Source organism: Astyanax mexicanus, chromosome 13, assembly GCF_023375975.1.
Source record: "Astyanax mexicanus isolate ESR-SI-001 chromosome 13, AstMex3_surface, whole genome shotgun sequence".
NCBI classification, from domain to species: Eukaryota; Metazoa; Chordata; class Actinopteri; order Characiformes; family Acestrorhamphidae; genus Astyanax; species Astyanax mexicanus.
Window position 1 is genome coordinate 34,282,422 of NC_064420.1, and position 13,997 is coordinate 34,296,418.

General features: G+C 38.8%; 1 protein-coding gene across 1 annotated transcript in view; it reads right to left on the reverse strand.

Moving 5' to 3' along the window:
- Nucleotides 1-13,997, reverse strand: part of LOC103036463 (kelch domain-containing protein 8B) — a 155,513-nt gene that overhangs the window by 69,756 nt on the left and 71,760 nt on the right. Inside the window, exon 3 of the mRNA XM_022677396.2 lies at nucleotides 1,549-1,713. Within this exon, the coding sequence (XP_022533117.2) occupies nucleotides 1,549-1,713 (165 nt within the window). The remainder of the gene's footprint in view (nucleotides 1-1,548; nucleotides 1,714-13,997) is intronic.

Genomic DNA, 13,997 nt, shown 5'->3' on the forward strand with positions numbered 1-13,997 from the left:
TTAACCTCCACTACGAGGCTTTAGTCTTCTAAAGGACATTTCGTGTATCTGGCAAGACCTATAATACCAGCTGACATTTCTCTCTAATGGAATCATATGGTTTCATTCACCAGGGACAGCCATGAACAAATATATTATCACTGTCACACAAAATCCTCATTTCATCTCTGATTTTGCTCTTCTTGTTTCATGTTTAGACTGAATTTAAATCTAATAGTAGAACTTTACACACTGTAAAAAAAAAACTGAAGGTTTTCACAGGCCTTTTTCCAGTAAAATTACCTGTTTTAACGGCTTTTATCTGGTAATTTTAGGAATATTAACTGGGAAATAAAAAAAAGTTGTTAGGAACATTTTCTAGGAACATTTTCTGTTATTTTACATTTTCTAACAACAAACAGAGAAGTCCTGTTATATTTTATAATTTAACAGTATTGTGACAATCGAGCAATTGCATGATGCTTTGGGTCTTGTTCAGGATATTTACATTTAGCAAGAAAGAAAGGACTTGGGGGGACCGAGTGGTCCAGCGGGCTAAGCGTTGCCACTTTGATTGGGAGATCGCTGGTTCGAATCCCGGTCATGTAGCTTATCATCAGCTGCCGGAGCCCTGAGAGAGCACAACTGGCCTTGCTCTCTTTGTGTGGGTAGATTGGCCTAGCTAAACTGGGAGAAAATGGTAAAAGTTTTGGAAAAAAAAAATTAAAAGTAGTAGTTTTGTTAAGCATTGTATTTTGTGTTATTTAATGCTGTAAGAGACGTTTTGGGGAGGTTTTCGTTCACCATTTTGTAACTTACATTTTTGTAATTTACATTTTTTCAGGCACTGCTACAGCAAAAAAAAAAAAAACACTTCTAAATTTTAAATTACACTTGGGCTTTTTGATCTAATGTTACTAATAAAAACCTTTTAAAACTAAAATCCAGCAGCAGTGATGCCAGACAAAGGGTAAAAAATCTACTGTTTAGTAGCTTACAAAAACTCTTAATGTTTGTATCAACATTTAATGGCTAATGGACGAATGCTTCAGCATGACCTGGAGTAAAATATTTCACCCTGACTTCCGTTAAAAGTTAAGAAGGTTATTTCCTCCTTTTGTAAGAGGTTGCCATTTTGGAGAGACAGGGTTTTTGCGTGACAGTGACAATACAGTCCCTCTCCTCAGAATCACATTTTACATCCTCACAGGATCAGCGGGTCCCTAGAGCCGGCAATCAGCCGTGGTGAGGCACGAACAATTACCAGGTGTTATTACCCCGTCTGCCACAGCGCCTGAATATTGTGACACCATCTAACACAGGAAATCAGACACGCTGTAATTACTGAGTACTGCATGCTGTCTGAGAACCAGGCCTCCATATCTTCATTTCTATATGTAAACACTCTCCCACAGCAGGGGAAGCAAGCGAGGAACGTACACTTCAGACTCAGTGTGGGTGGACGATTGTCTCATAGGCACAGGAACAAGCTGGTTAAGTAGCTTGATTGGTTGATGACTGACTCTCAGTGATCTGATTGGCTGAAAGAGAGAAAATGAAAGGGCTTACCGAGAACAAAGATCTTGTTTCCGCGCAGGAAGGAGGAGGCTCCGTACCGAGGCGTGGGCATGGAGGCCAGAGACAACCACTGGTCCTTCAGAGGCTCATAGACCCTCACTAGAGCCTGAGGGCTGGTGTCTGATCCCATACCACCCAGTGCATACACCTTTCCATCTGAGAAAAAAAAACAGAGAGACAATGATTCAGTTGTTGCTGTAATCTTCTGAAATGTGATTTCTTCACAGTTGGTAAACAAATAAACGACACTGTAGATGACAGAGCAGATGGATGTGAGTCACTTTGTCTACAATGAAAGTGTTCCCTCTCTCTGTTTCCTCTGCTCATGAGGTCTTTTGTAGAGTTTCTCCTACAAAAACAACACTGTGTTATCAGTAATATATGAAAATCAATGGGGGATCTAAATAGAAAAGTTACCCCCACAGTGCCATAAATAGCATGGCTGTTTGGATGTTTTTCCCTATTATTACTTTTATAAATGAAGTTATGGTCAATATAATATAGCTTTTTTACAAAGTACATCAGATTTCTACAAAATCATGTCATTTAAATTAAATGTTAAAAAACATGATTATATTCACCACATTTAAAGGGATTGACCTAATTAAACAGAAGTCCAGGCAACTGGTCAAACAGTCTCATAATTAGTAAAACTGGAAAAAATACAAAATCACTGAAGTCTGAAGTGTCTGAAGTGGGGTGATATTATAAAGCAAATGTCAATACCGTAATCTGTCTCAGTTTGCGAAGTATTGCCAACCGACCTCTTTAACCATTTTTTCCGACTCTGGTTAACCAATGCCTGTTTTGGTTGTCTTTACAGAAAATGCAGAGTTGTTGTTGTGCTTTTTTATTTCACAATTGTCCACACACTCTATTTTTGGGAACAGGTCAGAACTGCAGGCAGGTCATTTCAGTACCTGCACCCACTTCTTTAATGGCAATGCCTTTGTAATGTACGCAGCACAGGGTTTTGTTTTTGTCATTGTCATGTTAAAAAATGCTTGGAAAAATGTATATTAAAGGCTGTAAAAGTTGCTCAATGTAAGATCTTAATGTACCTTTTTGCATTAACACTGCTTTACAGAAGTGCACTGACACAATCCTATATCATGACAAACCCTGGCCTTTGAACCTATTGCTGATAACAGTCTGGATTTTTTTTCTTCTTTGGTCCAAAGCTCTTTCAAAAAAGGATATGAAATACTAATTTGTTTGACTACTGTGTGATGGCCATTTCAGATGATGGTTATTAATTATTAATGCAGTGCCATCTGAGAGATCAGAGATCACGGGTGTTTAGCTTAGGCTTGTGCCCTAAATTCCTCCTGATTCCTTAAATGGTTTAATGATATTAAGCACTGTAGAAGGAGACTTGTTAAAATCTCTTTCAATTTTGTTTTTAAAACCTTCAAAAATGTTCTCATGCATTTGGTGACAATATGCCAATTTTGCTTCTCAAAGACTCAGCCTTTGGTGAATACTGCTTTTGTACCAATAATTCTATTTACATGTTGGGATCACTTGTATGAAATCACATCATAATTCAATTAAGCCTCATATTTAGCCCTACATTGTTTTTTATCACTTTTTGTTTGGAATGTGTTATAGGCCTTTCCTGAAGCTATGGATGTAGTTTAAAAAATAATATGAAGTTGACCAGATAAAATATGAAATATCTAAGGTTCATACTGTCTGCAACTGAATAAACTAAAAGTAAATGTATGAAGCTGTGTTTCTTTTTTTTAATTAGCATTTTTCATACCATCCCAATGTTTACTGATTTAATATATCAGTAATATGTGAGTGGCAGCCTACACAGGTTATATAATTCAACAGAGACTGGCCCAATCAAAGAGAGTGTCATATCCCTCGACATTCGGCTGTAAGATACGTGACAAATATCATGCCTGAGGGGGGATGTGAGCAGGCCAAAAAAGAATCGATGGTGAAAAGATGCTGACAGAGACTCTTAAGCCTGTCCTTGGAAAAACTCCTTAAGGAGAAAGTTGAATGCAGCCCAGTAGTGGTATTAGAATATGAATAAGGGAAGGGAGAAAATGCTACCTCAGCAGACACACACAGTGCTACCCTGCAGCAGGCCTGCAGTTTCCATAACCGGCAGTACATCATATGTGTGTGTGTGAGAGTGTGTTTGTATGAGGTATAGACAGAGTGATAGAGAAAAAAGGGAAAAGAAGGGAGGAATCTTGCACTCAGCTAGGCCTGTCATGATAATTACGTTATTAACTTATTAACAATAAATGACATCACATTCTCATCAGAAATGTTAGTGCAATACATTATTTACCATTACATATTTATTCTTCAAACCAGTGAAAGAATCGTTGAACTTGTAAAAATGCATATGGTGCCAAATAGGGTTGCACAATATATCATTTAAGCATCATCAGGACGTGCAATGTCACTTAAGGCAATCAAGCACGTCATGTTGCAATGTTATGATTCCTGACACAAGAAGTTGATACACAGCGTTGTCTCTGTGTCTGTGTAAGTGACAGGCTGCTGCTGCCTGAGAAGCACGAGGGGGAGGGGGAGCGTGATGAGGGGGGCAAGAGTAAACACAAGGTAACCACATGGCCTCCATCCATATGGTTGGGCACATGCTTGTTAATGCACGTGTCGAAAGCTGTGCACCTTAGTCCGCCACAGTTTTGCGCAGATACTTCCACTTGTAGCTGAATTCACGCTTTTAATCCCAGAAAAATGCTCTTATTTACCTTTTAAAAAGCCATTAAAATGCCTGAGTAAAAGGGCCAATTAGTGTTGTTTTATTGTTTTCCTCGGGTTTTGAGTGCTCGGCGGTGACTCAGCTCTTGATCGTTGTTTAATATCGCGATACATCGTGAAAAAAAAAGAACATTTGCAATGTAATTTTTTTTTCAATGTCGTGCAGACCTAGTGCCTAATTGTGTATTGTGCATGTCTGTGTGTGAGCTGAATGTTTTTATCTGCAGTGCCACTGACAAAGTGGCGATGTGTTAGTATGTGTTGTGTTGGTATGAGTGGATCAGACACAGCAGTGCTGCTGGTGTTTTTAAACATTTCGTCTCACTGGTGGACTGACAATATTCCATAAACAGTGCTTTGACGAAAGACTACATGATGCCCAACACAAGCTGTGCAGCAACAGATTCAAAGCTTCTGTGTCTGAGTTTACATCTACAAGATGGAACAGCCACAGCGCAGGAGTGTCTAAAAAAGTACACAGTAGGTGAACACAGTGTTTAAAAACTTCAGCAGCACTGCTGGGTCTAATCTAAATCCACTCATACCAGCACAACACACACACAATAATACATTTACATCATTGCTGTCAGTGTCACTGTAGTGCTGAGAATGATCTACCATGCAAACAAAAGCTGCTCTGTGGTTGTCCTATGGGGTCCTAAACATGGAAGAAAATAGTAAAAAGAGGATAATTAAGTATGCGGAGAAACAGATATAAGACTACAATCTATAATTATACTGCGGAACCACAAAGTTCTTCTATATGCTCAGTGGGGCTGAAAAATAATTTATGGATAATGGGTGTAGAAACAAGGAGGTGTTTCTATACCCATAACAGTATGCTTGGTGGTGTATTTTCCCAATTCAAATGTCTGAATATTCTTTATAATCAAAGGTTTGCTGCTGTTTAAAAGTGTGTGACTGCATTATAATGCGATTATGTTGCTGTTATTATTATGTCAATGAAATAAACTGATCAAAAAAGGCAATAATATAGAATATCATATCTCACTTTAATGTCAGGGACAATATATCACAGGAGAAACATATATCACATTACAGGAGAAACAGGAGACTCAGCAGGAGGTGAAGACAGCACTACTGCCCTGCACTTGTGAACCCCTTCATCTTTTAAGAGACACCACCACATTTGTTTCATTCTTTTTGCCACCCTTTCTCTCTCTCTCACACACACACACACACACACACACACACACACACTCCAGCATGGCAGTGGAAGTGGCAGTTGCTGCTGCTGACTCAGGTGTCTTCTCTAACCTGGGACAGCAGTCTGTGATCACAGCTCAGCAGTGAACAAATGAACGAAAGGGAAGCGCATGGGGGCGTAGACAGGGCGGGAGCAAAGAGACCAGCAAACTGCAATGAAACTCCCACACTGCTGTCAGCAGCTCAGCTGGAGCCACGCTATCTCCATCAGTTATGAGGCACGTTCTCAGTGTGGTGCAGCTCTCCTGCAGAACAGACGTGTGCTCCTCCTCGACAGTCATCACGCCACAGGACGCATGTCGAGAGGGATTTCTCATGATCACACCTTGATATTTTGACCCTGCTTACACCAACACAGACAAAGCTGTCTGTTTTATGTGTGGGCGGCCAGTGTGTTAAACTACAGTCTTTGCAGAACTGTTTACAGTTGGCATTAAGATGCATATCGAGGATACAAACATACAGACCACTTCAGTTTCTGAATCAGTTTCTCTGATTTTGCTTCTTATAGGTATATGTTTGTAAAATAAACATTGTTGTTTTATTCTATAAACTACGGACTACATTTCTCCCATATTATGTGAGGTGGATCTGAGAGTGAGAAAATGAATGATGGTAGAAACAAGGCTGGGGTCGTCATTTAATGCTTGATCAGTGTATTTTGCATTAAACTGAACTGTAATCCCTGTATAGCATGATACAACAAGTTCTTGCAAATACACAGCCCTAGTTTTCTCCTATCTGCACTTCTAGTGAACGCTCCTATCACAGTCTGCAGGGTCTTGTGATAATAAATGCATATATGAATGTAGCTGCTTTTCATAACCTATTGTTAATGAATGTAAATTCATTTAAAAAAAAAAGGAGAAAGAGGAAAGTTTCAGTTGCAATGAAGCTTTATTGAAATCGAGAACTTCTGTCATTATTACCGTATTTTTCGCATTATAAGGCGCACTATCAATAAACGTCTATTTTCTAGCGCACTGAATTATAAGGTGCATTATTTTAAAGTTCAAACGAGCACTGGATGTTAATATACACTGATTTCCCTCCTGAAAACTGTTTATTTAAGTGAGTAACGCGCTTCAGTTTATTTATAATGAGCTTAGATTTCCCAGGGCGATATCAGCTAGCAGTTCATCCCACATAGCTTGTTTTAACACAGTAAACGCACGGGCTATAGTCTGATATACTCGTCTCTGAACTGTGAAGGAGCTAACTAGCTTTTAGTGTGGTAAGCGGGTAATGCTATTGCTAGCCGGGGTTAGCAGCAGGCTACAGGCCGATAATACTCACCTCTGAATGGCAAAAGAGATAGCACTTAGCGCGGTTAGCAGCTAATGCTAATACTGCTCCAGTCTCGGTGCTGGAGAACTAATCTGTAGAACTAAACTATCTAAACTAACTCAAATACATCCTCAAAAATACCTGGAACTTTTGAGGAACACTGTTTTTATTACACTAATACAATGTTTCTGTTATAGTTCATAATTAACTTCTTATCAGTTTACAATATACTGAATCCATGTAGGATGGTTATATTATTCAGTTGTAGGCTTTTCCAAACACACAGAGAGAGCGAGACAAAAAGAGAGACAGAGAGAAAGATTATTTTTATAATGAAGTACTACACTGTATGTTTAAAAAGAGCCTCAAAGGACACTACTGTCTTATCATCACTTGTAGGCATAATTATGTTTGTCTGTTCCATCTTTTTAAGCTTGTTTGTTTGTTCATGAAAAGAAGAGAGAACAGAACTGGGCTTTCTCTCATAGCGAGAGAAATCAAAGCAAATGATTTACAGGTGTGACAAATAAGGATCCCCCTTGGTTTTTAAATCTTGCAGCAGAGCTTTCTGTAGCTTCAAAAGGTGCTTTTAAAATGCTTTCAATGACCCTTTCACGACCCTACCCATCACATAGCCTGAGAGAGCAGATTGCTCTTAAGTAAAATGCACTGAACATACAGAGCTGATGGAGATGAACATTAATCCATACCTAAACAACAGCTGGAGCTGTTCCAGCACATATAGAATAATGCATCCTGTGACGTAAACAAATTGTGTGAATGACTAAGGCTAGGATTGAGGACAGGATTAACGTCAGATGCTTTCACATATGGATAGAAATGGAGTAAATGTCAGGCAATATCCTCTAGCCTACTGCATCAGTAATGTCAGTGACCACATAAGAAGCTTTGCCATTAACCCTTAGAAGAAAAGGTCACAGACTGTTGCCCTTTCACTCTTCTCCAGGAAAAATGTTTCAATACACCTTTCAATTCATTGTTCCCTCAAAGATCACAAGGCTTTCAGGTCCTGGGGAAGCAAACCTGCAACCAACCACAGGGTTTTGGTGCTTCCTACACTATGCTTCACAGCTGAGATGAGGTTTTTGTGTTGATCCGCAGTTTTCTTTTTCCTCCAACCACAGAATTGTTTATCAGGTCAAAATGTATATAAATGGCAAGCAAATTATCAAGGCATCCATCCTGCTTCTCTCAGTCCTGTGAAGCACCTCTTATTAAAAAAATATTTAAGTGCAATCAAAGGCAGCATAGTTCAATCAGCAAAAGGTGATGGCAGGTAGCCACTCAATAACAAGACTGAAGACACAGTGAAGTTCTGGGAATTTGAGACTGAAGGCTCAGCAGGTCATGGATTGTCCATGGGGTGTGTAAAGGAAGCTTTACCTTGTTCCCAGCATTCTTCACTGGTCCTGTTGCTTCTAAAGATCAATACTTCTTACACAATCCCCTATCACACATCGAGGTCTATCACCCCCTGCAGACTGCACAGCCCAATCATGTACGGTCACTTCCAATTAGGGCCTCAGCTCTGATCGCTGCTCGTCTCTCTGGGTGATTGCATAGCAACCGCACACGCACCTCCACACAATTAGAAAGTACTGCTTTGATCGGTGATGCAACATAAAGAACGTACAGCAAAATACAAGTTATACAAGTAAAAATATATATAATACACACACACACAGCTTATCTTACCATCTCTCTCAGTTAATTTTCAGACACACAAACCACACACACACTCTATTTCACACACGCTCAAACACACAGCTGCTGCGAAGTGTACCATATTGAAGAGAAGCCGCTTATTATACAGACCACCTGCTGCTGGCTGTCCTCTCCAGTGGCCAGTTGCAATCAGAAATATTGTCTTCATTTCAGCTTTCCTCTCCCTCTCTTACCCACAAAGACACAAACACACACACACACACACACACACACACACACATTTACATACATACATTACATACACAAGTCATCATACTGCAGTGCTCACAATGACCATTCTCATCACTGTGAAGATAATAATACTCATATTGGACCATTCAGATCAGTGTAGACCAGACAGATGTACTGAGTAATGAGACACAATCAGAGTAGGGGTATAATGATTGCTGAATATATCTGATTTCTCAGTTAAAAAATATGAATTGACAATAATTATCTAATAATACAGTATTTAAATGCAATGCTGATGGTCTCTCCTGCAATAAGAAATGCACTTTTCTTTAAATGTACAAAAAGATTTCTGCACTGAATAATAATGAAACGTGGTCAGTTTATTATTTAAGTCACAACTAGGATGGACGATATTGCCCTAAAATAATATATCAAATTTTCAGGGTACCTTTCCTATACCAATAGTCTTGGCAATATGGAGTGTTAGTGTTGGTTTTCAGAAAATTATTATTAGTTAATTATATTAACTAATGCAGAAGTCCCACACAACATAACTGTCAGAGTTCATAAATCCATTTAATAACATTCAGGGCCCTAATTTAGGTGATTTAGGGTGTGTCTTTATAATGTGTCTTTGCTACTGTAACGATAGGAAAAGTATGCCTTGCACGGCTCGAAACGTGCAAAATGCATGTACTAATTTTCTTAATTCATAATGTGTGTCTTGGTCGGAACATACAGTAAACCAATCAGAGTGTCACTTGCCATTCCCTTAAGACCCAGATGTGGTCTGACTTTGGCAGATAGCTATTTTAATTGCTGAGCTTCCTGTTCGTGTCCAATACGTCTCAGCAGAGGAAACTTACCTGCTTGTTCAAGTTGCAAGCAGGTCATTTAACTAATACTGTATAGCAATTACCTATATTTTGTGCTGATGTACAATCATGTTATTTTATTTTATATTCTGTTTATCTAAAAGTTTCCATAGCTGCCAGAGGGCACGTGCTATGGGTTTGTGCACTGTGTTCATGTGCGTTTAACACGCACGTGTACGTGCATTAAGCACATGCCTGTGTTGAAAATTCATTGCCAAGAAAGGAATAAACATCTGACTGTTCATTTCACCTGTGTTTTCTTTTGCCAAGATAGCAATACACCAGAAATTTACCTACACACACACCATTTCCAGAGCTCGTTGTCTATCTGCATAAATATACTCACATACTCCTATGCTATTTAAACGATGCAGGATGAAGACGTGAAAATAGACTGCTGGCAGGGTGTAAGATAGCAATGAGCATTGGGACATGCCTTGTGCAGGGTACAAGTGCCCTTAACTTTACTTTAAAAATCATTCCTATTTTAATGCATCTTTCACCATTTAAATATTTTGCCATTTTTAAATCTTAACTTTATAAAATATAATTTTACTACTGGCAGCAATAATGTTATGATAAGACAAATGTACTTCAGAAACAGCACCAAATGTCTGTCGCTTTTTTCTCTAAAACATCACGAAAACAGAAAGATCATAAAGCAGATCAAGAGCTGTTGTTTTGAGTTAATGATGTAGAGAGATCAGTCAACCACTGAACAGAAGTGAATCATAATCCATGTTACCAGCCTAGATGCCATCTTTCCTTAACACACACATACACACACCCACACACACGCCGACAAAGTGGATTTTATGAGCCGGCTGATATTTGCGTAGAGATCTAGGGAAGCAGACAGGTGTGGTTTTTAATAAGCGGCTGCGGGACGGTGTCTGTCTCCTCCACCTTGGCCTTCGCGCCGGCGCTCTTGCGCTGGCATTTCAGCATTACTTTGCTCTGTACTTCAGCAGACCTGATCAATAATCTCCGTCATTAGTAGCACTGAGCACATGGATCTGATGACTGCTGAGACCGAAGAGGACGAGGCAGCATCGATAAGCGCTGAAGGACGGGAGCGTGGGAAAACAGAAGCAGGCTGAAGTGAAGAACAAAGCAAAGTCGATTGGTCAACATCACAATACATGGCATTTAGAGAGCCGAGTTAAGAGCTTTCAAATCCTTGCCCTTCAATAGTGCACAGAGTGCTGAGAGGTGAGCACATCCATTTAGTTCTTAGCACTTTCAACCTAAACCATAAAGGATGGATGGACAGCTCACTGAAATCAAGTACGAGGATGAGCTCTTTAGTTACAAGTGACTAGGCTCTTCACACTCTCAAAACATGGGTGCAAGAAGTGTACGCTGGAGTGAATAGAGAAATATAGAGAACCCAATTTTGTCTCTCTCTCTGTGAATAATCCTTTAAAAAAGCATTTTTGTAAAGGAGTATGAATTGGCACCCAGGATTTGCTGGTATTATATGGAATTCATTCAACCCCTAGTGCCACTGGCAGCAACAAAATCCCAAGACATGGTAGATCCACTTCACAATCATACTTCAGAATGATGTTCCTGTTCCACAAAATGTATATTTCCTTTTAGATCCGCTTTTAAATTTCACTGGCTTATTGTAGCATTTTGTGTAGCATAGTTCAAATGAGTTTTGTGGCAAACCTGACAAAAGTGCTCATTATTTGTCGGCTTGCATGGACAATTCTAGCCAGATGCCACCAGTCACGATCATTCCCACCCACTGCACTGTCTACATTGGGGGGTAATGCCCATTAGGCATCGCTTAAAGTCAGATCATTCATATTACACAGTGCAACTACACATAAGTTTAAGTTAAATTATGATACTGTCACAATTATAGAATGGGCAGTTCCATTTTTGACTGATACTTGGATATAAGCTGTAATGTGGTGAATTGATAGTTAAAATAAAGAGAAAAATAAAGAAAATCTGTTGAAGATCTCTTTAACATTAAGATTTAAGTAAATTAGTAAATTACACCATTCCAAAATAATACAGTAGTACAGTAATAAGGGTTTTCCATAGCAGGGCCAATAGATCTTTGTTGATACCGAAAAACAATTTTAAAGGGCCAATATCCAACAATTAATTGTGTTTTAGGTTTTTCTTGAGGGTTTGCTTAAATGACACTGATCACCGCTCTGGGCATATGTGCTCACTGTCTTATTGTGTGTGTCTACTGAGTGTCTATGTGTGTGTTTACTGCGCAGATGGGTTAAAAGCGGAGTCTAAAATCCATCTGTTCCCAGCACAAGTGTGGTTATTATAGTACGTCTTCTTCTTGTTCTAAAACATTCAGACTTTAGTCCTGCTTTGCCATTTCCAAACACTCTTTAAACCTCTCTTTAAACCTCAGAAATATAGGGCTAAATTGTTGCAGTCTGAATAAGGGAAAACCTACATGAATGTGTTGTTTTCTCTTCACCATTTGAAGCACATTTTTCGAAATCTATGTTTAGATTGTAATCACGTTGCCAAAAACTAGAAAAACACTCCAATCTTCTTCTACTCATAACCACATCTCGCTGAATTTCTTCCAAGACAGACAGTAAAAACTGCAGAGCGGCTGGGGGGGATTTAGTGTAGGTCATCAATACTGAAGGCCAGTGGCCAGCATTGATCTGTGCTGGGGAGTAAAGAGGAGTATATGGGCAGAAAGACAGAAGTGTCTTTGCAGTATTTCTGGGACTGCTTTTTCAGACTTTGACAGGGCAAATCAGCAGGACACAACAGAGCTGTAAATACTAGAGACGCTGAAAGGGCAACATTTATAGCTCTCTCTGATCGACCAAGAAGCCTGTAACCACACTGCACAACAGTGTTTAAACTCCCATTTCCTTCTTTCACTGCCGCTCCTCCCAATCTCCTTCTGTCTGATTCCTTTTCTGCCTCTCTGACTATTCCACATTTCTTCATCTCTCACGCTTTAAGGCTCCAGCATCACTTTTCTTTCTTTCATTTGTCTTTTTTTCCTTTACTGTGTCCCCTGTCTTTGGTTTTTTACAGCACAAATAAAAAAGTAAAAAAGAAAATAGGCAATGACGGATTCCAGCGATAGCTGAGCCTGTGCTTAGAGCTGTGGAAGTGACAATTTCACATTGACCTTTACTTGTGTCTTAGTACTGTGTACACTAGAGGTGCACAATAAACCACTGATTCAATACAAACATTTAAGATGTCATTATTTAAATGAGCTCTAATACAATTAATAAATTGTTTGTTCCGTGCTGTAGTCTAATGCTGTGTTTCATTTACCTTTGAGGTCGGAATTGGGAGTGACATCACACCCAAGTTGACTTTGTTCCAGTTCAGATATCAGCAATCATTATTAGTATTGTTTTAGGTTAGCAACAACACATTATACTTTATTTTGCATTAAAATAAACATCATAGAAATTCCAATATTTGAGCACAAATGGAATACAGCACAAGTATCCTCACTGATCCCAGATGTTGCAGATGAGTGTCTGTGGCAGATTGGATAAATCAGGGGTCGAGAAAAGTACTAAAGTCTACATAGCAAAGGCAGACCATTTATCATTTATGTCACACCAAGGAATTATGGGCGATTTATTATTTTGCAAGGCATACTGCAATGTGCTTTAATAAAATGTTAATAAAAGTGGTGGGAGTTTTTTTTAACATACAGGCTGTTTCAGTTTGAGGTGGTAACATCAAACGTGCTTTCATGATGTGAGACAACTACACACTATTTGATATATTCAATGTACTATTTGTTTATAACTAGAGGAGGAATTATTTATATATATATGCAAAGTTCTTGTAAAACAAGCATACTCCATATTGGTACTTGGCTTTATTTTTTTATTATTTCTCTAAATTAGAAAACAGCATTTTTTCACATGAGCAATGATGGAGGAGATTTGTTGCTAGGGCTTTGATAAGGCATAGTTATTCAGTACAGATATCCCAGGGGTTGATTAACAGCTTAGATGTTGTATTGTTTTGTTTGTTTGTTGTTTGTAATAGTAATTATCCCTGCAATGCTAGATCTTAGGACTATACAGTTTCTTTTTTTTATGTCTGTGAAAAGTGCTATATACAAATGATCTTGCCTACCCGATAAAACATTACGCGTTATTTGTTTAGTGTTTTAAAAGTGGATTGAATTATTTTTTTGTTACATTTCGTTTCATCATAGAACTCTACACACACATTTACATATTACAGCTGTAAGTTAACAAGCTGGCTTCGTAACAATCGCAGTGAGAGATACACAGATACCCAAACCTGCTTGCACTGTTGAAAAAAAGAAAGAAAGAAAAGAAAAACAGAAAAGGAGCAGAAAGAAGTTGGATAGATTTAACAAGAGGTGAAACTAAGGATGCT